At 41.9% G+C, this 27,976-nt stretch overlaps 1 protein-coding gene across 2 annotated transcripts in view; it reads right to left on the minus strand.

The window, feature by feature from the left end:
* Positions 1-2,424: 2,424 nt before the first annotated feature.
* gas7a (growth arrest-specific 7a) overlaps positions 2,425-27,976 on the minus strand; it is a 69,333-nt gene continuing 43,781 nt past the window's right edge. Inside the window, exons 6-14 of one of the 2 annotated variants that reach the window (XM_085455000.1) lie at positions 27,465-27,554; positions 25,089-25,204; positions 22,401-22,475; positions 18,809-18,887; positions 16,534-16,665; positions 14,288-14,411; positions 10,932-11,011; positions 10,296-10,394; positions 2,425-4,577 (exon numbers count right to left, since the gene is read on the minus strand). In XM_085455000.1, the coding sequence (XP_085311126.1) occupies positions 4,464-4,577; positions 10,296-10,394; positions 10,932-11,011; positions 14,288-14,411; positions 16,534-16,665; positions 18,809-18,887; positions 22,401-22,475; positions 25,089-25,204; positions 27,465-27,554 (909 nt within the window). In that variant the 3' untranslated portion in view covers positions 2,425-4,463. The remainder of the gene's footprint in view (positions 4,578-10,295; positions 10,395-10,931; positions 11,012-14,287; positions 14,412-16,533; positions 16,666-18,808; positions 18,888-22,400; positions 22,476-25,088; positions 25,205-27,464; positions 27,555-27,976) is intronic. The other variant, XM_085455001.1, reaches the window with a different exon arrangement.

A 27,976-nucleotide genomic window follows, 5' to 3' on the forward strand; every position in this document is an offset into this window, starting at 1 on the left:
CCAAAACAGGAGAAATATGCTCTCTCTTTCTAGTCCCTGTCAGGACTCTTGCTGCAGCATTTTGGATTAGCTGAAGGCTTTTCAGTGAGTTTTTTGGACATCCTGATAATAATGAATTACAGTAGTCCAGCCTGGAAGTAATAAATGCATGAACTAGTTTTTCAGCGTCACTCTGAGACAGGATATTTCTAATTTTAGAGATGTTGCGCAAATGGAAGAAAGCAGTCTTACATATTTGTTTAATATGTGCATTGAAGGACATGTCCTGGTCAAAAATGACTCCAAGGTTCCTCACCGCGTTACTGGAGGCCAAGGTAATGCCATCCAGAGTAAGAATCTGATTAGATACCATATTTCTAAGATTTTCAGGGCCGAGTACAATAACCTCAGTTTTATCTGAATTAAGAAGCAGAAAGTTAGCGGCCATCCAGGTCTTTATGTCTTTAAGACATTCCTGCAGTTTAACTAATTGGTGTGTGTTATCTGGCTTCATGGACAGATAGAGCTGGGTGTCATCTGCATAGCAGTGAAAATGTATGCTATGTCTTCTAATGATGCTGCCTAAGGGAAGCATGTATAATGTAAACAGAATTGGTCCTAGCACTGAACCCTGTGGAACTCCATAATTAACCTCAGTGTGTGAAGAGGACTCTCCATTTACATGCACAAATTGGAGTCTGTTAGATAGATATGATACAAACCACTGCAGTGCAGTACTTGTAATACCTACAGCATGTTCTAATCGCTCTAATAGGATATTATGATCAACAGTATCGAACGCTGCACTGAGGTCTAGCAGGACAAGCACAGAGATGAGTCCACTGTCAGAGGCCATAAGAAGATCATTTGTAACCTTCACTAAAGCTGTTTCTGTGCTGTGCTGAGCTCTGAAACCTGACTGAAACTCTTCAAATAAACCATTCCTCTGCAGATGATCTGTTAGCTGTTTGACAACTACTCTTTCAAGGATTTTTGATATGAAAGGAAGGTTGGAGATTGGCCTATAATTAGCTAAGACTGCTGGGTCTAGAGATGGCTTTTTGAGTAAAGGTTTAACTACAGCCAGCTTGAAGGCCTGTGGTACATAGCCGATTATTAGAGATAGGTTGATCATATTTAAGATCGAAGAATTAATTAATGGCAGGACTTCTTTGAGCAGTTTTGTAGGAATGGGGTCTAAAAGACACGTTGAGGGTTTGGAGGAAGTAATTATTGAAGTTAACTCAGAAAGATCAATTGGAGAAAAAGAGTCTAACTTAATATCAATGGTACTAAGAGTAGCTGTAGATAATATTACATCTGTGGGATGATTATTGGTAATTTTTTCTCTAATGATAAAAATTTTATTTGTGAAGAAGTTCATGAAGTCATTACTAGTTAACGTTAAAGGGATGGTTGGCTCAAAAGAGCTCTGACTGTTTGTCAGCCTGGCTACAGAGCTGAAGAGAAACCTGGGGTTGTTCTTATTTTCTTCAATCAGTGATGAATAGTAAGATGTTCTGGCTTTGCGGAGGGCTTTCTTATAAAGCAGCAAACTATTTCTCCAGGCTAAATGATGATCCTCTAGATTTGTGACACGCCATTTCCTCTCCAGATTACGAGTCATCTGCTTTAGGGTACGTGTTTCAGAATTATACCACGGAGTCAGGTACTTCTGATTTGAGGCCTTAGTTTTCACAGGAGCTACAGTATCCAGAGTCGTACGTAGTGAGGAGGTGAAATTATTAACAAGATAATCGACCTCTGTTGGGGTAGCGTTCAGATAGCTGCTTTGCTCTGTGTTGGTACAGGGCATTGGAGATGATAACAGTGGGTGGATTATATTCTTAAACTTAGTTACAGTGCTTTCAGAAAGACATCTACTTTGATAAAGTCTACTCTTCACCGCTGTGTAATCAATTATTGTAAAAGTAAATGTTATCAGGAAATGATCAGACAGGAGAGGGTTTTCAGGAAACACTGTTAAATGTTCAGGTTCGATGCCATATGTTAAAACAAGATCTAGAGTGTGATTAAAGTGGTGGGTGGGTTCTTTTACATTTTGAGAGAAACCAATTGAGTCTAATAACAGATTAAATGCCATGTTGAGGCTGTCATTTTTAGCATCTACATGGATGTTAAAATCACCCACAATAATTATTTTATCTGAGCTCAGAACTAAATTAGATATAAAGTCTGAGAAATCAGACAGAAACTCTGTGTAAGGCCCAGGTGGACGATAGATGATAACAAGTAAGACTGGTTTCTGAGTTTTACAGCTGGGGTGGACGAGGCTAAGCATCAGGCTTTCACTGAACTAAAAGTCTGTCTTGGTCTTTCATTAATTAATAGGCTGGTGTGAAAAATTGCTGCCACACCGCCCCCTCGGCCTGTGCTTCGAGATTTCTGTTGTAATTTATGACCAAAGACTTGTGGCAGCATTTCTCTGTTATGCAGAAAAAACGAGATGTACTGCTGAAAATAGACTTTCTAAGATACGTCAGGGTTAAGAGTGTAGTTTACATATTTACATTGATATAAAGGGGAGTTTCCCTGATCCGGTCCACAGACGGCTATATAACTTTCACATTGCTGCTTTTTATAAAAAACATCTATAATTCCCAAACAGTTCATGCTAGATGTCTGGAAAACCTCGTGAATTAAAGCTGATATTGATTGTGCCATTGTTCAATAATATAATTCAGGTGTAAAATGTGAAAAAAACCAACCCCATAATAATCATATTTGGATTCATTATATGAAAATCTGTAAGAAACACTTGAGCAGTGTTATGAGCTGCAGGTTTAACATAAAACATGTTCACCAGGTTTATGAGTTTAAATTTTTTTTATTCACATCAATCAGATCTTAAATGAAACATCTTGCAGATGTAACTGCCCATTTCTAAACCCCCAGCCCCCCCTGGCAGAGTTACATAACGACACGCTGTGGCATTTAATTTTCAAAGAGGAGATTTATTTTGGACACTGCATTCCTCACTACACCGTTGGGACAGAGGTCACCTGTGATCCAACATTCTTAAAAACATTGGGAAAATCGGATTAAACTCACGTTAATGAAAACAGTCACCACAGAAGGGCAGTTAACTCAACCGTTATGTCATTGTGGATTCTGGTCAAGAACATTTAGTTGGAACATAACTCGTCACACTTAGTGCACAACATTGAGACACACTTATAAAAACCTCTACAACAAATACACTATTTCAAACCTACACATGAAGCCGTTTTGGGGGTGGGGGTCAAAGCAAAGTCTGAATGTGCTGCAGGGGACGAACGGTCAGTGTTTTTCATAAGGCAGCTAAGCATTTCTTTACTTTTTCACAACTTTTTTTGAGTGCCTGGCAGCTGGATTAAAAGCTTTATTATTTAACTTTGTCCTTCTGGGAACATAGAAAAGAAAAATTATTCCAAAACAAACAAAATGTAAAGACCGCGACAGACAAACACATATATGTAAACACGGACACGTAGTCTACATGCAGTCTCTGATATTTCTATCACCTCGCACTTCCCGCTGCATGTCGACCCTTAAAGATCTTCTCTTTAAGGGTCGACAAAACGTGAAACAGACGACGTTGAACAGTGCAAACATCGAACCAGTATGTACAAATGTACACCGATGCAGAGAAGAATAAATCAAGGACATTCCAGGTATATAACCGTTAGGCACTAAAAGGTGTTTCAGTGTAATTTGGACCACCTTTTCCTCCTTCGCGCTGATTCAAAATAGACCCTGGCCTAAATCTTGGGACTCCATCTTGGGACTTGTGCTGAGTGTAATCAAATCCCGATTGCAAAATGCTTGGAAAAGTTGAGGTTTCTGGATATTTATGCTGTACACTTTCCTTTTTTTAAGTGGGAGAAAGCTCCAAAATTATGGACAAGATAGAGAATACCTTGTTTAACTTCCATAAACTACACCGAAACAGCCATCATGGTTCCACAGAGTGTGCAGCTCTCCACGTACAGTGAAAACAATATATTCAAAACATGCATTTCCACCAAAATGGACCAGCAAATTATGAAAATATATCATTCCAAGCTCTCAGTATGCTTCAGTATCCAAAATAATATCAATAATCAGACTTTTTTTTTGTTTGGTTTACTCAGACTGGAAAAGTGTTGGCTGACGCTAAACTGAACAATTCAAAATACGTACATTTTTTTTAATAATCTCAACTTTACAACAGGTAAACAGCAGAATATGTTAAATGGCATTCAGTAAGATAATGTGGATTATGATGGGGTTTAAATTTAGAAGGAACATGCTGGTACTTGGGTCCGTTACTGTTAGCTGGACTGTTTTCCTCCTCACTGTTCCACTCAGAGAGAGAATGAGCAGACCTCAGGGGTCTGAACATGCACCGTCCCCGAATCAGTGTCATCAAGTGTTCCTGGATTCTGTGGATGTGTTTTAATACTGAAGACAGGACAGCTGATCCCAGGTCAGGCCGGGACGAGCTATATGTCCATATCCACAGGCCGAACATCGCCGGTTTTGTTCTCCTTCACCCACAGCTCTCTGTCTTTGGCGGGATCCACATTCTGCAGCAGCTGGTCAACGGGCTCAACCATCTGAAAAGATATTAACAGTAATGTGACCCCTTAAAACTTCAGTCTTCATTCAGAGTTAAACACCTAAAGGTCAGGTGCTCAGGAGGTGCTGAGCGGTCAGTTGATTGGATAATCTGCCCAAAAATCCCAAAAGAGTTTGGTGACAAACTAAACCACAAACTTTAGTGACAGTTTTTATATAACAACATGTTTCATTACTTGCAAAATCAATGACTTTGACCCAAATGACTTCTTCACAATCAGCTGATTTTTTTCAGGCCCCCAAACTGCCGTGGAGGAGGTCGAAATGCAGCGTTTTTGAGCCCTCATAACCCCACAAGTACAGGAGATATCCACATGAAATGTTCAGGACTGAAAATCAGGAAGCTCATCACCCAGTGTCACAAATATTAGCACATTTTTGAGTCTGTGTGGCCTGGATGTCAAAAAGGAGACCTTATTTTGAGCAGCTACCTGTCCCACCTGGTGACATGAGGCTTTTAACTTTACCCAACATGCACCTTTTTAGGTTTTCTCTTGCAAATGATCAGAAAACAATTTAAACATTCAGGAGAACAGTGCTTCTTTTCCTGTTTCTCTAATTCTCTTTATAAGGAGCTCTTATTCTCAGAGACGTTAACCAGTGCAGTTTATTCAAACTGTGATCCCAAAAATGATTCTAGGAGCAAATCATGCTGTACATAGATGAGATTTTGGACATTTGGAGCAACTCAAAAATGCAAGAACAAGTCCAAGAGGGGAATCCACCTTTTTCCAGATGGGATTCATATCCTCGGACTTCACACTCGGCTGCACAAAGCAAAGAATGTAAGCCTCAATCAAGCCAACGGAAATGCAACATGAGGCCGAGACCATGGTCGGGAGTTCAAGGTTCAAGGTTCTTTATTATTTGTCACATGCATAGTTATACAAGTATAACACACAGTGAAATGTAGCCTGACACGCTCCTCGACATGTGCAAAAATTGGGGGGGGTGTAGAGGAAGAATATATATATATATATATATATATATATATATATATATATATACACATATATATACATATAGTATATACACTGGGTGAATGTGCAGTAGTAGCAGCAAGCAGGTGAATTCTGTACATTAATATGAATAGATATCTGACTATTTTACAGGATAGACAATATAAACATATTTAAAATTAAAGGAATTGAAATGTACATTGTGCCTTGGCTTAGTGTCTGGAAGAGAGTCCTGTCTCAGTCAATTATAGATGATGTGAGAGGGCGGGTGTGTGTGTTTAGGGCACGGATGGCTTGGGGATAGAAGCTCCTCTTGAGTCTCTCTGTCCTTGCCCGGAAGATGCGGAACCTTCTACCAGATTGCAGAAGTTGGAACAGTTTGTTGCCAGGATGGGACGGGTCCTTCAGTATCTGCGCTGCTCTAGTCCGGCATCTCCTGGTGTAGGTGTCCTGAAGCGGGGGGAGAGCAATCCTGCAGCAGCGTTCTGCTGTACGGATCACTCTCTGGAGAGCTTTTTGGTCCTTCACACAGCTGTTCCCGAACCACGATGTCATGTTCTGTGTGAGGATGCTCTCCACAGCGCCTCTATAGAAAATCCTGAGGATCTTTGGAGAGACCCTGAACTTCCTCAGTTGTTGTAGGTGATACAGGCGCTGCCTAGCCTTTTTGGTCTGGACCTGAATGTGGGCAGCCCATGTCAGGTCTGAGGAGATGTGGACACCAAGATACTTGAAGGACTGCACCCTCTCCACTGGAGCTCCATTGATGATAATGGGCTTGTAGTCTCTGTGCTGACCCCTTCTGAAGTCCACCACCAGCTCCTTGGTCTTGCTGACGTTCAGCTGGAGGTGGTTGTCCTGGCACCATGATGCCAGATTCTTCACTTCATCCATGTAGGCCGCCTCATCGTTGTTGGAGATGGCACCCAACACCACTGTGTCGTCAGCAAACTTCACAATGGTGTTGGAGCCATGGGTGGCCACACAGTCTGAAGTGTAGAGGGAGTAGAGCAGTGGCGAGAGGACACATCCCTGAGGTGCTCCTGTGTTGATGGTGATGCTGTTGGAGAAGCACCTGCCCACCCTCACCACCTGAGTTCTGCCAGTGAGGAAGTCCAACACCCATGCACACAGACGGCTGTTAAGTCCCAGATCCCTCAGCTTTGTGAACAGTCTGCAGGGCACTATTGTGTTAAACGCTGAACTGTAATCAACAAACAGCATTCGCACATAGTTACCCTGTTTCTTGTCCACGTGGCTGAGAGTGGTGTGTAGGACGTGGGCGATGGCATCCTCTGTGGATCTGTTGGATCTGTAGGCGAACTGCAGCGGATCTGTGGTGTCTGGGATGGAGGAGGAGATGATGTTCTTCAGCAGCCTCTCAAACACCTTCATTACTACCGAGGTCAGTGCAACTGGCCGGTAATCGTTCAGGGATGAGGGTTTGCTGTTCTTGGGCACAGGGATGATGGTGGATCTTTTGAAGCATGTGGGGACCACAGACTTCGCCAGGGACTCGTTGAAGATGTAAGTGAACACACCTGCTAGCTGGTCAGCACAGCAGCGCAGCAGACGGCCGGTGATACCGTCTGGCCCCGCCGCTTTCCTTGTGTTCACTCTCCTCAGTGCCGCTCGGACGTCATGCTCCGCGATGCTGGTCACCGGTCTCTCGCTGATGACGTCACTGTCCTCGGTAGTCAGGCGGTAGATAGCATTAGCCGCCTGGCTAACCTCGAAACGGGCGTAGTTTTGTTTTGTTCATATGTGTGATTAAAGGATGTCTGAATGAGAGGGAGACAGGTGGAAAGGTGAACATCCAAGGAGCAGAGGTAGTAAAAGCAACCTTAACTAACTTGGATCAACCATCCAAAGCAACAGAGGTGAAGAGGAGAGTGCAGGCAGGGTGAAGCAGGTGGAGGTGAGTGTTAGGGGTGAGTTGTGACAGAAGGATAGCAAGAGTGAAAGCGAAGGTGGAACGGCTATGGTGTATGGATTAGAGATGATGGCACTGGCAAAAAGACAGGAGGTGGAGCTGAAGATATTAAGATCTAAACTGGGAGTGACCAGGACAAAGGATGATGAATATGGAGGATAAGAAAAAGAAGAAGAACTAATGATGTGAACCAGAGATTTTAACTCAGAATACTGTGAGTCTTCCATAAAGTCTGTGTGCTAACAGAGGCTAAACCAGATCATGAGATTACCGTGGCCTACGGCTGCAACTCCCATCTGTATTCATTAGTCGGGTTCATTGAGCTTCAGTGTTGCTGCACATTTAAAATCTTCCTCTATGCAGACGAAAACAAAAAGTGAGCAATCCAAACGTAAAAGCTGTGTGACTTGAACTGTCCTATATTTTGCTTGCAGATGATTGTATTGGTTTCATCTCTGGTGCGTCTGTCACCTCTGCGGTATTCATGTTGTCAGCTTTCACGCAGAGAGGCGCCCTCGTTCTGGAAGCTTCCTACAGCGCTGACAGAAAACGTCTCGTCACATTCAAAGGCCTTTGGCCCTAAATGAGCAGAACGTCTGGGCGGGTTTCTCTGAGGATCTGAGAGAGCTCAGCCGGCGCGCTGCATCAAAGGCTGACGCGGGATCGCCCAGGGCTCGCTCTGTCACAGCACCTACGCTCGCCAGCTCAAGAAGCACGAAGCACGAAGTCGCATCACAGCAGTGACACCACTGCTGATGGTTTACTCGGACCCGTAATGCACCGATTAGCTGATTATTCAGTCTGTTGTTCAGTAAAGGTGAGAATCACCAGACGGTCCACGATATGATGTTATCACAAAACTTCTTATTGCGATTTTTATAATATTCTGCGATATGCTCAGTATGGCAATTACATTTATCGTGACTCAAAGTTAAACTTTGTTAATATCTGTTTTAGCCAATAAAAAGGTGTCACTTCAGTTACTTATTTTCTGCAAAATGAAATTGTCAAGCATACCAACGCTGTCACCGTCTGACATCAGACTGCTACTGAATGGGGTCAAGTCGGCAATTACATGTAATCTGTTACTGATAACCAGAATAAAACCAGCTGGTGGCAAAGACTGATTCACTGATGGTAACATGTTGGTTATCTGTCTGCATTTATACACTAAACTCAATTATTTGCAAAGCTACAACAATCTCTGAGTGTGACTGCAGTCAGTCCAAGTTAGACTGAGCCTTGTATCAGGAGACCTGTGCCTGGTGATCTAAAGATGCTGTGAGTGTGCAACACCCTCAAGCTCCGGGAAACCATTTACTCACCAAAACTAAACTAGGACGTAGCATTGTCATGGTCTTCAGTGTTGGTTTCTCGTTGAGCTGATTTAAGTTTGCTTTGCTAACGTTATTATAGGACAGCGGTGCATGAGATGAGCCCTCTGGTTCATACTGTTCCCATATCACCACACACACATCGCGATGCTATGCTGTATCGATTTTTTCCCCACACCTCAATCATTTGGTTCAGAAAATGTACGTTGCCAGGCGGCCTCTTCACATTTTATAATTTATCATACATGACAAAAAAAAAGGAACACGTCCCTTTGAGATGCTGAACTTTGGATTTTCCCCCCTATTTTTGCCACAGAAATTATTTATATATCATATTAGTACTACTTTTGATACTTACACCCTGGTTAAGGCACTGGCTTGGTGTAGGCGAGAGGTGTGGCATGGGTTACCCCAAATACTTCCATCAGACTAAGCCTGAATGTGGCCCAAAGAAAACTGCAATGTGTGACCTGTTTTAGGTGGATTAACTAGCCAATATTTTCACTCTGACTCTAAATACAAAAAAAGTTATGATATACAGTGATGTGAGTCTATAAGAAGCAAATCAACTCCATTCAGTATTAAAACCAACTGTTTTAAGGATAATGCGGAACTACAAATTAATAGAATGTAGCTAAAAAGCAGGGATTGAAAAGATGTTTTTCCAAAGTCTGACACTGAAGGCTCTCGCCGACAGTCTCTGCTTGGATCTGGAAAAAAGGGAACTGCAGTGTTACTGTGGAATAAATTAGGGACGCTAGCTTCTGGCTCCGAAGTGTGTGGGTACATCCATCATTTACAAGCCATCTACAATCTTAAGGGTGAGATTTCTGTTTTCATCTGTGAATATGAAATGAGTACACAACATCAGTGGCTTTGGAGACGGATTTAGAGTTCTTGTGATCAAAAAACAGCAGGAAACACAGAATTACAGTTACCAGGAAAACTGAGCGAGAAACTGAAGTGATTAAGTAAAAAATAAGGTGAGAAAAAGGCTCTGCAGATTACACAAAGACTAGAAACCTGCAAAGACAGAAGCAGAAACTATTAATAATAATAATAATGGATTGGATTTATTTACGCTTTTCAAGGTACCCAAAGCGCTTTACAATGCCACTATTCATTCACTCTCACATTCATACACTGGTGGAGGCAAGCTACAGTTGTAGCCACAGCTGCCCTGGGGCAGACTGACAGAGGCGAGGCTGCCATATCGCGCCATCGGCCCCTCTGGCCAACACCAGTAGGCAAGTAGGGTAAAGTGTCTTGCCCAGGGACACAACGACCAGGACAGAGAGCCCAGGGATTGAACCGGCGACCTTCCAGTTACAGATGCGCTTCCCAACCCCCTGAGCCACGGTCGCCCCAAAAGACAAAACCATTACAAAAAAAGAACAAAAACAGGACACAAAATGACAACAGAAGCCAAAATAATACCACAAAAAAGTGCTAAAACTGCCACAAACTCACACTCTGGTTGAACATGTCTGTTTCATGCCGTAGGGTCGTATACTGTCGTAAATGCTGCTGAATCCACTCGATCCGCTCCACCTCCAGTTTCTCCAGCTCCTACACGGAAAAGGGAAGACAAATGTCCTACTTAGTAAGACAGACAGCCGATAACCGCTGTACTACTGACATCACGCAGATTATCAGTCCTTCATTAATGAGCAGAGATCCCACCACTGAATATGTTGAAATAAAAATCCAGCTTTTGCTCTTTTCTCTGACCTCATATATAAAACGGCCGAGGTTCTTTCAACACAAGCTTAACTTTTACATTTGAATATAATATCAACAGTATTTAGGAAATATTATATCTTTCAGAGGTTATAAATATGATTTAAAACCAGATAAATAATATTTTTTAGACAAATACCTGCACACAATGCTATTAAGTGTCCACTGTTAAAAACCATAACACCTTTAGTTCATTGGTGTAAATGTTTAAAGTCTAATTACAGAACCTAATTGTACTTATTTGTGATTTTCCTGTACAGTATACATTACACAGTATAAAGTGTCACAGCTCAGACCTAGAAGAGAAGACATGCATCATATTTTGTTTCGGTCTTTTTGGCTCGTGAATCACACACAGCTGTTTACCATGCTGGTTGTCACCATTTCTTCAAACCACTTGGACTGGGTTTGGTTGTAGAGGTCCACACAGCGCATCAGGTCATCACCTGGAAAAAACACATAGCAACACGATGAGAAGAACAGCTGATGGTGTTTTATTTTGTTTCAGCTCTGAATGCATGATCGTGGATCTGCTGGTTAACACGTGCTGCAAGGCCTGTAACGATCAGCAGAGGGCGCTCAGGGATCAGCATTCAGCGAGCGCAGCGCCATCACAGATGAATCCCAGCTTCTCGTCGACCTGTACTATAAATGTTTAGCACCTTTCAAGACGATAGAAGCGTTTAATGAACGGTTTACAGCACACTGCACTTCAGCTATAAGCAGATGTAAGGACATTTCACGTGTCGAGAGGCAGCTTTGTTTTACTGTGAGCGGAACGTCTAATTGTGGGTGTCCACAGAAGAAATCCTAAATTTCAGGAGATATTTTGTTGCTGTATCTGTATATTCAGGCTGTGGACAGCTTTTTGCCTTTATGGTACTTGTTAAAGTTTTTTCCTTGAGCAACTTGTTCAGATTTTAGTTTATTTGCTGTCTCATTTATGTAGACCACAATGACTGTGACTAAGTTTTATGGGGCATACAACAGTATTAATCAGCATGCTTCATCCCTGCAGTAATGCGTTATATAAACAGTTACTTTAATAATAAAAAATCTTCTTACAAATCATGACCGAAGGGTACTGAATGACCAAAGAAGGATATATTTTTTTCCCTTTTAAATTTGTGTTTAATAAATAATCAAAATGTAAATAACAGTATAGTATTAAATTATAATTATATGGACATTCAACATAATCTAATAAAAGATGAATTGACCCAGAAGGAATCACGGCTAAATGATGAGCCTGGATGTCAAACAGTAGGTAAAAGCAACTCCTTTTATATGATATAATTCGAGCAGCCATCTCTCCATCATGTGATACGATCCCTTTACAGTTTAACCAAAATGTAGTTTTCTGCTGTGACGTATCAGGAACAGATATTCAGGTATTCAGATATTCATGGCTGTTTCTGTTCCTCTACGCAGCCGACATTAAACTGATGGTTGTGGTTTTTTAACAGAGCTTAAATTTGTTTTTCATCCCTGAAATCTTCTGTAGATATGTGCTGGAACAAAGGGCCATACTTCAACCTGCCCTCGACCTTGAGGTCCTGTAACTGTGAAATATTCACAGGATGAAGGTAAAGTTTTACATGACTTTTTCATTTCCTCCCCTCACATGATTCAAGTAAAGAATTGAAAGAAACTGAACATTTTATGTGTTTTATATTATAGAAATACTGTATTTTTTATAGTAAATTGATAAAACTGCTTTGATGTTGCTATGTTTGTGTTTTGTTTGTGTTATATTGTATTTCATCAGCACTGTGGTTTTTATTAGTTCAAGCTCAGTTCTTAGACAGTTGCCTTTATATGAGGCTGTAAACAGGATTTCCAATACACGCTAAACGTCGACAGTTAAAACAGATGCACGTAGCTTCTGGCTCTGAAAAATGAAGACGACACACAAGTGCCTCTAACCTGTATTCTATTTAATAGCCACCAGGGGGCGAAACCTGTGAAAACAAAAGGATTTCTGGTCCTCTTGAAGTGTACAGGACCTCTCTAAACACTTTCCTGATGATATTATGGGCTCAGTCACTCGTTTCATTGGGTAAAGACTTGTGACTGAAAAGTCATTAGCCATTGAGCATGCAGTCTGTCCCTCGCTCATCACACTGAGTTTGAAAGATGTTGAAAATGCTATTCTAAGGCTTCAAAACTGGACGACAGCACTGCAGCTACTGTCTATGATCCTAAACATCCTTTTGATGTAGTCTCTCCTTCCAGTTTCTTTACTGCCGACCAAAGACGGCAGGAAGTTTAAGCTCTTTGCATCCTTACACTGAGCTAGGAAAAGAGGAAAACCATAGATGCTTTTTAAAATTCCTTCAGTGCAGGTAAAATGGGTAAAACACCTCCCTGTGTTTAGCAGCGAGTAGTATTTGGCCCAACTTTAAGGTAGCAGCAGCACAAAGCCGACATCAATCACCTGAGCCTCGTGGAAGTTATTGATTAGTGTTGTGAACCGTGACTAATCTACTGAGGGGCGGACAGAAAGATTAGTTCCTGCAGAGCGTTTCCTCTCCAGAGGAGAAATATGGAGGGAAACTATTACAACAGGATCTTTTCTCATCAGGATGCCAAACATAGAGTTTCTTCTCTTTGGCGAGAAAACCCCCCACATCATAATAACAATGCATCCACACAGTCTGCAGAATATTGAACATATGGCTGATATTTTAGTTTAAGCCTTCCACGCTGCAGATGGATATGGAGGATGAAAAATGCATAAAAAATATCACAAATCAATATTTATTTATTAATGTACTTTACAGTAACAGTTTTATTTCTGCACATATTTAACTTTTAATTTGAATTTTTGCATTTAATTCTGTACTTCTTTATGTATTTATTAATGTAAAATAACCAATTAATTTTTTAAGTAATGTATTTATTTTACTTAAGCGATAGAACCCTAACTGTAAAGTTGACCAACTAGAAGCTTAGAAAGTTATTATGCAAACAATAACATGACAATAACGTCTAAAAAGGATATAAAGGCACACACTGTTGTGATGTTAGAGGACCAAATATTCGACTTCCTGTCCACACGCGAGTGCAGAACTTGAGTTTTTGAAAACTTTAGTCTTCAGTGACATAAACAGATGTTTACATGTGTGAGCGAAATGTCAAAAGGCATAAAAAAAAGGTAAGTTTTCTAAAATACTCAAGTAGGTTTGGGCAGGGTCATCCTGATGTGCTCAGCAAGCAGCTGCTAAGTACAGCTGATAATGATAATAACAGCCAGTGATTCTGCAGTAATACTGACACTACATGTTGTAGAGTAATCAGTTTTATGCAACAGTAACTACACAAACGCGTGAGTGTGCAAACTTTAGACTGCTACTGTAAGTTTGACTTCCCTGTGCAGTACAAAGCTGCAGCCAGGTGAGCTTAGCTCAGCATAAACGTTAGAAAAAGTGGTACGGTAACAATAAGGCTGGTTTCCATCTTCTCCTTTCTTTAAACAAAAACAGGTTTACTGTCCAAAACGTCAAACTGCTCCTTTACCCCAGGAACAAGGGGAACTAAAACCACTTACAAACCTCTTTTATCGTTTCCAGCTGCTCACAGATGTGCTTTAAAACTTCATTATCCTGTTCTTTTATCCAGCTGTTTCAGATTCCTGTAAACTTTCCCCCCTCACATAAAATTCCCTGAATTTTCCATTTATTATTTGACGACTGTACTTTTGTGAGACTTTGACCTCTGACCTGCTTGTGTGGATTTCCGCCGGGCCTTCTTTATGTCCTCCTCCGTCTTATTGCTGAGTTTAATTTCCAGCTGCTGGGTCTTCACCTCCAGATCCTTCTGCCTGTCTGCCAGGGCTTTACGTGCCTGCGGCGCGCACAGAAACAATGAGTCATTCGTGGTAATCCTCAGATTTACTGCACCTACATCTATTACTACAGTCATTATAGCCTTTTCATGCTGGCTTCTGACTTCCGTGCTGCGATCCTGGTCTCATCCTTTAATCTTCTTCTAATCCATACCATTGAGTCTTTCCTCTTATTCTGTACATAGGCAACTCTCCAAGGTTGTGCTGTGATTGTGTTTGAAATGTAAACACAGAATAATATAATAAAGGCGATGTGAGCCAAAACAGCCCATTTTAAACCTGAGACATTGAGCAGCAGATATTTCTTTTCAGTTTTATCAGAGTTAAGACAGAAAAACCAAAAAAATAAAGCATAATGCAGATATTAAAAAGTGGTATAGTATAGTACACAGTAAATCTGAAGACTGTTTAAGAGCTTAAGGTAAAAATCTAAAAGAAACTGAAAATAGAAACGTATGTAAAAAGTTGAATATAATTCATTAAAGTGTCTACAGGACAAGAACTTAATAAGTCCATCCATCGCAGTCCAGATCACGAGGACGGCTGTCTAAGTAGTAATGCCCAGACCTCCATCTCCGCGGACCCTCTAGCTCTTCTGGGGGATACCAAAGTGTTCCCAGGCCAGCCAAGAAATCTCTGGGTCTGCCCCAGGGCCTCCTCCTGATAGGACAAGTCTGGAACATCTCACCCAGGAGGCGCCCAGAAGGCATCCTAATAATCGCTCCTTTCAATGTGGAGGAAGAGTAGCGGCTCTACTCTGAGGCTGTCCTGAATGACTGCACTTTCACGCTCTCTCTTCACCACGATGGACCAGTGCAATGTCTGCATCACTGCAAATACAGCGGGTAATGAAAATTACCCTTTTCATACCAAAAACCACGGCCTCAGACTGAGATGCAATTCTCTTTCCAGCTGCTTCACACTGGTCTGCAAACAGCCCAATGTGAGCAGGTCAACGCTCGACGATCTGCAAAAGCAGCGACGAGATCCCGAGGCCCACAAAAATTCTGAACAGCATCTGGACAGCCATGGTCGCAGAGTCCAACACCCAATGAGATGAATCTGACTTACAGCTGGCAATAAAAGGGCCAAGCAATTATAGCGGTTGCACAGGAGGACTTCAATACCCTATACTTCTAAAATCCAGATGCTCTGAGTACACAAAACACATGTAGACTGGTTAGACAAACTCCCACACATCCTCGCATAGCATTGAGAGTATAAAGAGCTGGTCCAGTGTTTCAGGACGACTGGCACATCGTTCTCCTTGAATCCAAAGTGTGACTAATGGGTCCTCTCCAGCACCCTGGCATAAGCCTTCATGACTTCCACACAGTATCGCTGAGGTGTCGACCACAACAGCCCCACATCATCCAGAGCTTTCAGAAACTCAGGGCATCAGAGTGAACTTCATCCACCCTGCCACTGCCACCAGACTCTGCCTCCACCATAGAAGGAGTGTCATTGGGACTAAAGAGAAGCATTCCTTCCAAGACCTGACTATGTCCTAAGCTAAGGTCAGCTGAACGCCTTCCCCAACGTACACAGTGTGGACAGGAAGCTGCTTAACCCTCCTGAGTCGCCTCATGGACCAACCGACACAGCGTTATCTTATTTTGCTGAATAACTACGATGCAGCAAAATAAAAACAGAATAAAAATGGCTTTCTACAAGTAGGAAATGATTTCCACCTATGTTATGTGTGGCACTAATAAGACCAATAATCTTAATGGAAACAGCAAAAAGCTCCCTAGATCTCTAGTAGAAATGACGGTGCATGAACAACTGCCAACAAAGCGAGGTTGTTGGCTCTGCTTCTAGCTCTTCTGGCAGTGAAAACACAGTGTTCACATATTGCTGCCACCCACCACAACATGCCACAAAAATAAAAGTGAAAAGCAGAAAAAAAAAAGATCTGTGCAAGACAGAATCCGCATCCATTCATGAGCTGATACAGCAGGTGGGAAGCAGCAACAAAACACCGACTGCCATGAAGGGCCGAGCGTAGGAGGTACCGGAGCTGCTATCATTATGTCATCACTCTGATCCAAACAAACACTCGTCTGCGTGAAGCTTTACTGCATGTTTTGTGTGCATGTCAGCGACGGCATCACCACGCACCTTCTCCACGCTGGCGTAGCGGCTGGCCAGCTGCTTCCTGAGGTCGGCGATGTGATGGTCGTACTTCTTCAGGTCCTTCTTGAAGTTGTCGCCCCTGAAGGTCAGCAAGGGCTTCTCTACCTCCGTGTGGAGCTGTGAAAACAAAGCAGTCAGATATCAGTAATGTGCAGCGTGCTTTAAGAGCTTTCTGGTGTTCCTAATGCTTTGCTCTCTCATTTTCAGTAAAATGCAGTCAAATACAAAACCACCCACCCATGCACAAAATCAGAAATAAATCTAAAGAATGACTTTAAGCTTTACTCAGCTATTCAGCAATTATGGCAGAGCTGTTTTAGGTGCCCCTCCCTGAGCCCGGTTCTGCTTCCCTTTGTCACCAAGTGCTTGCTCAAAGAGGGTCATTTGATGGGTTTTCTCTCTATTATTACAGAGTCTTTACCTTACAGTCCTTGAGGAACTGCCGAATTTAACTGAATTAAATTAAAGTTAAATTAAAGCTTGAGTCCACGTTTAAACTGAGCTTAAAGTAGAAAAAAAGTGGATATACACGAACTAGAATCTTCAATCTACCAACAGCACTCATGGTGTGGTTAATTTTACCTGTGATGTAAATCTGAATACAATGAATTATTCCAAAGAGTGGTCCTTGGCTTTACTTCATCTATATGAGTAAGATCCACTCCTGATCCTCACAGGTTGGCAGGTGGTGACACCCCTAACCTATGGGCACGAGTTGTAAGTGACCGAAAGAATAAAACCGTGGATACAAACAGCAGAAACTAGTTTCCATTGGGTGGCTAGGCTCTGTGTTGAAAAGAGCTAGCTGAGGTCCTCTGGGCATCTGATCACGATGCCTCCTTCGTATCTTTCTTTGGAGGCTTTTGGTCAAAGCGAGCTGAAAGGAGAATCTCTGGTTCAGCCACAACTAGCACAACTAGACTTTATATATCATCTGGATCACATCGTGCAAAAGCATCTGGAATACACTGCTTAGCCTGCTGCCACTATAACCCAACTTTGGACAAGTGGAAGAAAATAGATGGATTTTATCAGTCTAGAAGAAAGCATTTAGTCTCCAAGAGCGGCTCTAGAGGTGTAAAGCTAACCCGATGTTTACGATTGTTACCATGTCTTTTATACTTTGTTTTTTTCTGAAGAACACCTGCCCTTTTACTGCATCAGCCACTGGTAGTCTGTAGCTTTAGGTAATTTTCAGTGTTTACTGGTAGCGGCTAACTCCCTGGTGCCCGGCAGCAGAGTTATGGGGTTGTATCAGAGACCTCACGCACCATTCAAATGTTTCTGGGATTTACATGTTTGTGGATTTTGATTGTTTTTTGCTTAATTTTGACAGGGGGATGTAGCATGGAACGTTTCAGCCCACAGTTTGGTTAGTAATGTCTACCTGGATCAAAACTTACTCCCATTTATGTTTATTGGATCCATATCTTAAAGTGTGAACAGCACAATTTGCAGTTTTTAGGCACCTTAAAATCAATACATACATTGGCAGTGCATTTAACTTGGATCTTTATTAAACTGTGGAAAAGTGCAGCTAAATGGGTGTCAACTGTCTCTGTCTCTCAGCAAAAGTTTGTCCAATATTACGATTTGTTTTTTTAAATGACATTTCAATGGACTGCGAGGCGCCTTTCAGCACTGATGGCTCTGCATGCTGAATACTAATCTGGTGCAAATGGCAAAGCTTGAAGCTACTGATGAACTGTAGCTTATTTAAAACTCGGAGAGCAAAACAAGTTGCGGCTTCTGCAGGCTTGATAAGACTCCTCATTCCTCTGCCTTGTTATACTTTACCTCCACCCATGATAACAAAGCATGGAGCCCTGCTGGAGCTGGGAAAGGCCTGCATAGCCTTCGGCGTGGGGCTTGTCAGAATACGTAGCTAATTAATTAGACAACAGAGAGCTACGAAAAGCTCAGAGGCTGCCTTTGCTTTATTTAAGGCTGCCTCTGAAGCCACTATGCTGTTTCTGCATCACCGGTAATCGGACTCACAGACGGGTCATTTTCTGTGGTCAACACAGGCGAGGCTGAAGTAAACAAAACCCGTCACCTCAGGATGTGGTCGGATCAAGTATCCGTTTCCACAGCTGACTGAAAACATTCAACACTTGACCTGAAGGTGCACAAAACTGAAAATTTAAGGCAGAAGAAAAAACCTTCATGATTCTGTCTACAGGATAGAATAATAATGCTAAAGTAGAGCTGATCAACTAATTCAATCCTGGTGTTTAATCTGTATATGAGTAGATTTTACCTTGTTGGAGAACTTGAGGTGAACTTCAGCCTCATCATGGAGACTCTTCTTAAGCTGAGTCCACGCTTCTCCGAGAGTCCTGAGAGAACATCGACGTGAAAGAAGTTAAACTCACAGATCAAAAGCATTGAACGGTTGGGTCAAAGTGTACAAACGAAGCAGATACAAGATGCAGAATTATTACCTTAACAGCATAAAAAGCAAAAGCAGATTCTGTGCAGCAAAACAAATAATCCATACGTACAGAACCCGAGCAAAGTTTCAAATAATGGTCTCAGCTTATATATAACGAAACAAAGAAAGTCCTCAAAGGACTCTGTGCAGACCTCAACAAACAAAACAAAACAAAAAATAAATTTGCTCGTTTAAGTTTAGCTTTTATTCATTACTAGTTTCTTCTTTTCGGTGTTAGCGACAGCTGTAAAAGGCTGATGGAGTATTGTCGTCACCCGCTGGGCAGAGGGAGTGGAAACCCAAGTTTGAGAACAAAGTCGCTTAGGATGTCAAATTGATACCACAGGTGGACTGGCAGCTGCCAGTATTTTTTATAAATGATACCAAAGGATCATATTTGTCAAGGCCATGGATCAAAATGTCATGTAGTGTGCTGTGAGCGGCAGGAGGAAGGATCCAAATGCAGGACTCATAAAGGGCAAAAACTTAAAGCAGCAGCTTTATTTGCTGGGAAAACTCAAACATGAATATAAGGAAACTAAAACCAGAAACGCGAAGCACGAAGCACTAACTAGAAATCTGGGGAAACTAGAAAGCTACCACAAACACAGAGGAGAAAACACAGCGTGGAGAGCATACGATGCGACGCCTGACAAAGAGAAACACAGGACTTAAACACACCAGCAGGACAACGAGAGGATGGGGAACAGGTGGTAACACAGCTGGGACAAATCAGACCTAATGAGACAAAGGAAGCAAAGCAGAATACATGGACAAAGGACACAGACTGTCAAAGTAAAACAGGAAGTATAACACAGAGGAACATGGAGGAACACGCAGACGAGCGTCACAAGACGAGGAACATGAAAAAGACAAAATAACAGAAACCAAAATCCTAGGACTAAAAATATAACACAAGCAGAACCAAAACCCATGAATCACAATAATCAAAGAATATAACTAAAACCCACACAAAGACACTGCGTCACAGACCCAGTACTGTGACACAAAAAGCTCAGAACATCAATACAAACATGTGACTGACAGTTTGCAAAAATCCAAAGCTTCTTCAGCCTGGTTGTGTTGGAAAATTTCACCAAACTGACAAAAGGTAGAACACGCTTTTCTTTTTTTGAGTTACTTTCATAAGAATGCAGGATTGTTTCTGGTTCTGAACTCTCCTTTTAGTGGCAGCAGTTTGATCCCTGGCTCCTCCAGCCTGTACGTCCAAGTACCCTTGGGTGGGATACTGAACCCTGAGTTGATCCTGAAGCATCTTTTGGACTGTGTGTTAGATTAAAAGTGCTTAGGCATAAAAAAGTGAATGTGTGTGTTTGAATGGGTGAATGTAGCAAGAAGGCACTGAGAAAGCTCAAATTGAGCAGAAAAACATTTTAAAAGTACCAGCCCGTTCCTTTTTTTTTGTCTTAGCTTTATACTGTCACTGAGAACAGATGTCAGCAGCCAATGAGAAGAAATTTGGTTTAAATATAGAGCGGCCACAAAAGTAGAGGAGGTCAAATGAATTATTTTGTTCAAGTAGCTAAACCAAGCCCCAGTTTAAGATAAACATGGATTATTTTAAACTATGAGTCATGCAAAGCTACTCTAGTCCCAGAATGAAAACATGAAGCTGGAAATGAGCAGAATTTGTTACCATGTCTTTTAAGATGATCTCGAGATTGTACAAACAAAAATAATTATTGATATTCTATGTATATGTTTGACCTGATGCTTTGTATGTTTGAATGTGGGGGAAATAAATAACGATCTGAGTGTTTTTGAAGAATTGGTTTGACCTCCTGCTGCCCTGTGAACATTCTACGACCAAACTGATCAATACAAGCAAAGGTCAGTCCAGAGCAAAGCAGTACATACTGATCAATCATGACATCAAAGCAGAGAAGCAGTGTGGGGAATGTTTATGGACTTACCTGATAATGCGACATCGTCTGCATAGGCTTTAATGAATACTGGTAGTAGAATACTTATTGAATGAGTACTTCAGTCTGTTAGCACTAATTAGCAGGTATCAGTTTCTGTGTTCTGGCTGCACCTTTAGCATTAGCTCGTAACTTAGCACTCTGTCTGAATATGGTCACTTCTGGCTACAAAACCCTAACATGAAGGCGGTCAAAACGCTAAAGTTGATGCTTCACGATAACACAAACCAGTGGGTGACAACTGGTTTCATACAGAGCACTTGTAGCTCAGTCACAACAGAATAAAAAAATGGACAGCAACCTCCACGCCACTGTCATCTCAACAAGAATAAATTAAGTTGTTGAATTTCATACAGATCCTACATGATTTAATTACGTTCACCACAGAAACATGAAATTATTTTGTTCACATTACAAGTTTGAATTTTGTAAATGTAATAACTGCCCACTTTCATTTTTTTGAGCGTACCTAACGTGCCTGGTTGCCGTCATAGCAACGCCTCTGGTTGTCGTCATAGCAACGTCATTAATATGCAACACGAACGCTTTAAAAAAAGGTGGACGGCGAGGCAAGAATATACCCGCTCCTCGGTCTGTGGCTTGAGAGATGCTCTCATGACTCATCAAGTGATGCTACTGACCAGCCAATCGGTGGCATGCAGTCTGATGACGTCACATTTTAGTCAAGCCGAGTAGGTACTAATGGAAAAGGGCCTTATGTGCATCTTCTACATACAGTGTGTGGTTTAGCTGCATACACCCCACAAAGAAAAGAGAAACACAAACCATTGGTAATGTAAATTTCTTAGGCCAACACCAAATGCAGCAAATGCAAAGGCTATAAAATCAGTTTGCTTGCACACTTGATTTAAATATTTTCTTTATAGTTCACGTCTTGAGAAAGGAAATACACATGTAACAGGATCAGTCACACAAATCTCAGAGTTCCCACCTCTCACATCTAATCTTGTCACTAGTTAGTAAATATGGCCCCATGTCATCAATGCTGTGTTTTTCAATCATTTCAAATAATATTATAAATATTTATAATTATAATATTATAAATATCATAATATTTTAAAGTGATCACCTAAACTTTTTTACTGGACATTTTTTTATATATCTCATTGAATTCTTTGATATTTGATCTTCAGGTTGCATCTAATTTAATATAATACAGTTTTTATGAGTGTCGGGAAAGCAGTTAAAGTCCACCGTTGCCAAGCCTTTCCCTTTCTACCAACTGCTTCTGGGATCGACTCATAGGCCGTCGTGTTATTTTGCCGACAGACAAACACGATGACAGGAGTCATCTCTGAAAGCAGCATCAAACACAAACAGGATGAATCTATTTTAAAATCGTCCTATCTTTAGAAGCGGTTCTGGTGATTATTGAAACTGTCTCCTGTTTCAAGAGGAAGCTTTTTGAGCTGCACTCACTGATTCATCTCACAGCTTCTGTTTACTGCACTCACCCTTCCTCCTGCGCTGCCAGGGGGCTGAGAGACAGCTTGGAGAGGTTCTTGGCATATTCCTCCTCAATCTTTATCCTGAAACACAAACAACAAGATGAGGAACTGTCAGCTGCCTGGCTCAAGGGAGGACAGACAGAAACAGCTTCAGTGGTTGGAAGAAAATACTTTAACACAAATACTTTTCTGACAGGAATCTTAAAAAATCCAACACCGGGCATAGCTCTGACCCTCGTGCATCGGCAGCCCAGCCGAGCCCCTATTTGCTTTACAGCAGTTCGTTTTCAGAGCGGCTCTTCACGCCTTCATTGTGAGATTTACTAATTTTCGCCCCGGGCTGCGTTCAGCCCCGGTAGCCGTGTTTGTGCCCTCTGTGACATTCACTACCTCACATTTACCGGCCACACCTGAGTAAATCTGTCACCCAAAGAAGGTCACCAGGCCCGTTCCTTGACTTAATGCCTTGACTTAATTCTCACAGGCACCGAGCAACCCAGAGAAATGGGAAAAGGTCAGCTCCGAGTGGAAATCTTCCCAAAGGAACTGGGAATCTTGAGTCAATTCTAAGTATATTCACAGGAGATTCCTCATTCACTTCCCACGACGTGAATGGAGCTTTTGTTGGATAAGGTGGAGCTAATTCTATGGGGAGGCGTGAGATCGGATGTAAAAGTTATTTGTGGTGTTTTTGACGTCCTGGTTCTGATTCAGTAGGAGGATTTTTCCCGCACACGAGAAGATTTGGCACACCCTCGCGTACTCAACCATAAAAGGCATTTTGTTTGTAAAATACCCAGAAATAACAGGAAAAAGCTCAGACTTCTCTTAAGGAAGGTAACACTGACTCTTTGTCTTAATGAAGCTGTGGATCAGTCGTGCTAATGTGTAACGGTGACCTCCCAAAGGCTCATTTTGAGCCCAGAAATATCCTGCTGAGATCTACAGCTCTCTAATAACAGAGTGAAACCACACAGGGGAATGTCTGGGATCATTTAACCTGCAAGTTTACTGTGTGTGGATTTAATGTGCTGCACATAATAAAATCATTTTAGGTATGCTTTCGTCGAAAAGCTTTCATACACATCAACCAGGCTAAGAGGCTTCCCATTTCTTACAGAGAGCGAAAAAAATAAATGCTTTATTACAGAGTTTTACTTTAGTTTCAGCTTTTAAGGTTTAGTTTACTTTAGTTTCACTTCATTTTTTGTTCAGTTTCACTTTTAAGGAGGTTTAGTTTCAGTTTATTTTACTTGAGTTTCACTTTTTAAGAGGCGTAGTTCAGTTTGGTTTAGTTTCAGTTTATTTTTTGTTCAGTTTCAGTTTTTAAGAGGTTTAGTTTAGTTTTACTTCTAGCTTTTAAAAAATATTAAGTAGCTGATACGCTCATGCGATACCTCTTTGAACCACAAGTTCAAACAGAGACTCATTATAGTGTCAAACTTGGTTTAGTTAACTCTTAGTTACTTTATTAACTTGACTTACTTAGCTACTTAGCTGAACACAACAACATTACACGACAGGTGTGTTGAAATATGAAATGATTGACTGAATAGGAGTGTGAATACGCTTGTTCCACAGTGTTTGTTCTTGGTTTAAACCTGGACCTGTAACAGCAGTGTGTAATAACCCTGAGCCACACCACATGAAGATTTTAAAGTAATTAATAAGATCCTACATTTGTTTCTGTAACGAGTGTGAAGCTGGTTAAATTCTGCGAGGACTGGAGTGATGTGTTGCCTACATCCAGCATTTGTCAGGAGTCTTTCTGCCATGTTTTATACTAACTCTAGATGCGATAACGCTGCATCATTCAGACAAGTGCAAAACTCTTATTGGGAAGAAACGAGGGTGTGTATAAAGTGTCCAGTTACATTACTGGAAAGCACTGTTCTGTCCTCGGGTGTATTTCTAATCTGTACACAGCAAAACTGAAGAAGACTCCATGCTTTGAGCAGGTTGAAACTGAAATGTTGATAAAACACAAAGAACTCAGTGTTAGAGATCTGAACTTTCTCAGCGATGCTGATTTTTACTGCCTAATAACCTGTAATCAGCACCTACAGCATGCATTCACAGGGTGGAACGACCCCTGCTTATTCAGTTTATTTCAATGTAATTTAAGTTATTCAGCACAAAATCACAACAGCAGTCGCCTTAGAGCGTTTTATATGGTAAGATAAAAACGGCAACGATTCCGACAACCCTCTTTGAAAAAGCACTTGGCGATAGCGGGAAGGACAAACTCCCTTTTAACAGGAAGAAACTGGTAGAAACAGGGTAAGGGAGGGGTGAGGGCAGGAAGACGCACTGTGGAGCAGAGCCAAAACACACCGCGAGTGTTTATTAGGGTGATAATGACCTACTGGTAGGAAAAAGAGACCAATGAGTGTGAATTAATAAAAACAAACGCAATGACTCAGTGGGTGGATAAGAGTGGGGTCAGATGATCAGACTTTAGATGGATAAAAAATACTTATAAAGTCAGTGCAGACTACAAGACAATCGAGACTATGACCAGACTTTTCCATTAATAGCCTTGGTAATCCTTCCATTCACAAAATGTGGTTTTCCAGCTCCAGCTCTGGGATTATTTCTGACTCCAGAGCAGCTGTGTGTCTCAAACTCTTGTTAGTTAATTAATTTAATCTCCTGACACCAAACTGCTTATTTCCAGCGGAGCCGAGCCGTTACCTCTCGTGGATAAACTCGGCCATCTCCTTCTGCAGCTGTTTGCCCTTCAGCTGCTTCTGCAGGAGAACCTCGAAGCCCGTCACCAACGTGGTGCCCTGGGGGTCTTTCCTGTCGGTCTGAGGAAGAGGAGCGCATCATTCAGTCACAGCAACAATGAGTTCACGGACAGACCGTCCACTAACACCTCCTAGTTGTTTACATCTGAGAGCGTGTGGAGGACCGGGCGGTGTTGTGAGGATGAGCTGCCGGTGTTGAGTCACAAGCCGTGCTCATGAAAGCGTGACTCACACTTGCATGTCAAGGAGGGCATGCGTTGGTGTGCGTGCGTCAGTCACCGGTGGGTGGGTGTGTGTTACATGTGTGTGTGTTACATGTGTGTGTTCCTTTTTTTTTTCTGAGCACATGAATGTCACACGAACGGTCGGGCCGGGATGTGCGGAGCTCGGCATCATTTGTGACGGCAAAAGAGGAACAGAAGTGTCAGATTCATGTCGCACAGCAGGTCCGAGCAGCAGGTCAGCTGACAAACAAGACAAAACATCGCAACACGACATGACAGGCCGCAAACGAGGAGCCAAACAGCAGCAGAAGAGGCGGCAGGGGGACGAGGATTGGATTTCAGTCACTTAGACAGGCTGAAGGGTTTTTGTGTACAAATCTAATTAAGGATGGTAATGTTTGGAAAATTGCAGGAGCCACGGGAGAGACGTCATTTGTGTTTGCATGAAAACCGATAACAGGTTTTGTTAAATGAGAAGGAGAGTGCTGGATCGACATATTGACCGTTTTCTGTCAGCGCACATAATTTAATGTGAGCGTTTTGCTTTTATTTGCTTTTAGCGGCAAAGATTTGCTCAAATGGTCAACAAAAGGTGCTGACTGGAATAAAACAAATCCTTTGTGTAATGCTTGAAAAGGCTAGTTTATGTGCTGGGTAAGAAAAATGGAAGATCCAACGTCACATTTGCAAAGAAAACATAATCACTTTACAGGGAAGAGCTGCATGGATCCTCATGTCTGTAGTTTCATCACAAAATAGGACTTTTAGGACTTCCTGTCTTTTATTAAGCTTATCCACATTTTCAGATTTAATGATGATTAGATACCAAAATATTCTAGTTCTGGATTCAGAACATTGAACATTGATCGGTCAAGAAAAGATTCATGTTCTGTGGCTGGTTTTTCTTCATTAGTGAAAGGTTCCTTTATTTGCTTGTTCAGTCTACACTTAGGTAAAGTCAGCACCCGATGGGCAAAGAAAAACACTGTCACATGGCAGGAAGAAGACACCAAAGATGGGTCAGAGAACATCTAAGTTGATCCATCCACAACACGAGATTAGTCATTAATATCTCACCTGGTGTATGAGCGTCTACCAGAAGTCTTTAATTTAGGTACCAGAAATCGTATGGCACTTTCTAGTCCGCCTATAGCAGCGGTCTCCTACCTTTTTTGCGCCATGGACCGGTTTATGCCCGACAATATTTTCACGGACTGGCCTTTAAGGTGTCGCGGATAAATACAACAAAATAAAACTAGTACCGGTACCGAAAAAAAGAAGATTTATTCATAACACACGTGAAAAGACCAAGGAAAACCAAGTAAACGATAAAAACGATAACAAAATAACGCTGAAAACCGATAAAAACTCTGAAAACCATACATTTCACACCTGAGCCTCAACTCTCGCGGCCTGGTACCAAACGACTCACGGACCGGTACCGGTCCAAGGCCCGGGGGTTGGGGACCGCTGGCCTATAGGACAAGATCATGTGTTATGTGAGTGTTTCACCATCACCCTGTTGGTGTTTTTCAAATGAGACGTAATGAGTGAAGTGTGGATCTGACAGTGAAACCTCAAGCTCCTTTCCTGATGACTTGTAAGTGAATATCTCAGATAATCCTACTCTCTGACGCTCACGATGACCATAATTTATAGAACGAGCTTCACTTGTTGTTCAGTATGACATGCAACTCATTGGGAAAGTGTTTACTGAGGTCGCAGAGAATCGAAATCGAGGGCTGTTTTCCTGAAGACTTTTGTGCAACCAGAAGACTTTTCCAACTGGAGGAGCTGCCCCCGTGCTGTTTTAAGGCACTTCTAGCTTGGCTTCATTCTTGGTACCTTTCTTGTATATAAATAGATACATTTATGCTTAAACATTTGTTAAAATGGACTTCTAAAATTAAACGTTGTTTACATTTTAATCTATGAAGCCAAAGCTAAAGAGAGTAATGTACAAAGCTAAAAACAGCGGCTGCACTTCACAAAGGTTTCCGCCTCTAAGGCTGCTGATGCTGTCACAGGAGATGCAAAAATAAAGCCCGGGAGCGAGTCAGGACTCTGCTGCGTCTCTGTGTTTTTGAGGAACTCACCCAGAAGTAATCGCAGTAGCTCCATTCGTCGGGCTTGAGGAGCTGCTGCTCCGGACCTTCTCCAGGCAGAGGAAAAGTCACACAGTTTATCTGAAGTAAGAAACGAGAGGAGACAGAAAGGTGACGAGTTATGACCCAACTGAAACAGAGCTGCTGAAGTGCTGCGGGAAGGAAACTGAATGTGGACGCAAGCAAGGTTAGAGTTTTATCTGGATCATGCGCATGGCAGGAAAAAGGTCAGGCGTGAGTAAACGTATGTGGCGATGAGGAAGGTGACCCATGGAGGCTTCAGGGAGGAGAGAGAGACAGACTATCACCGAAAACAAAGAGAAAGCATTTCTTCTGTACAGCTCAAATCGAACAAATTAACTTTGTAAACTTGACAATATGTAGTGTGAGAGATAAACACACCCAGCACTCAGCCTGAATACAGACTCCATGGTCCACGGCGTCTTCAATTACTCTCTGAGTTGCAATTATGTAATGTTCACCGTCTGCGAGTCCTCCCTCTT

The sequence above is a fragment of the Copadichromis virginalis genome, linkage group LG4 (assembly GCF_057382275.1).
Source record: "Copadichromis virginalis isolate Kocher_CV1m ecotype Utaka linkage group LG4, C_Virginalis_male_GT1.1, whole genome shotgun sequence".
Classification (NCBI taxonomy): Eukaryota; Metazoa; Chordata; class Actinopteri; order Cichliformes; family Cichlidae; genus Copadichromis; species Copadichromis virginalis.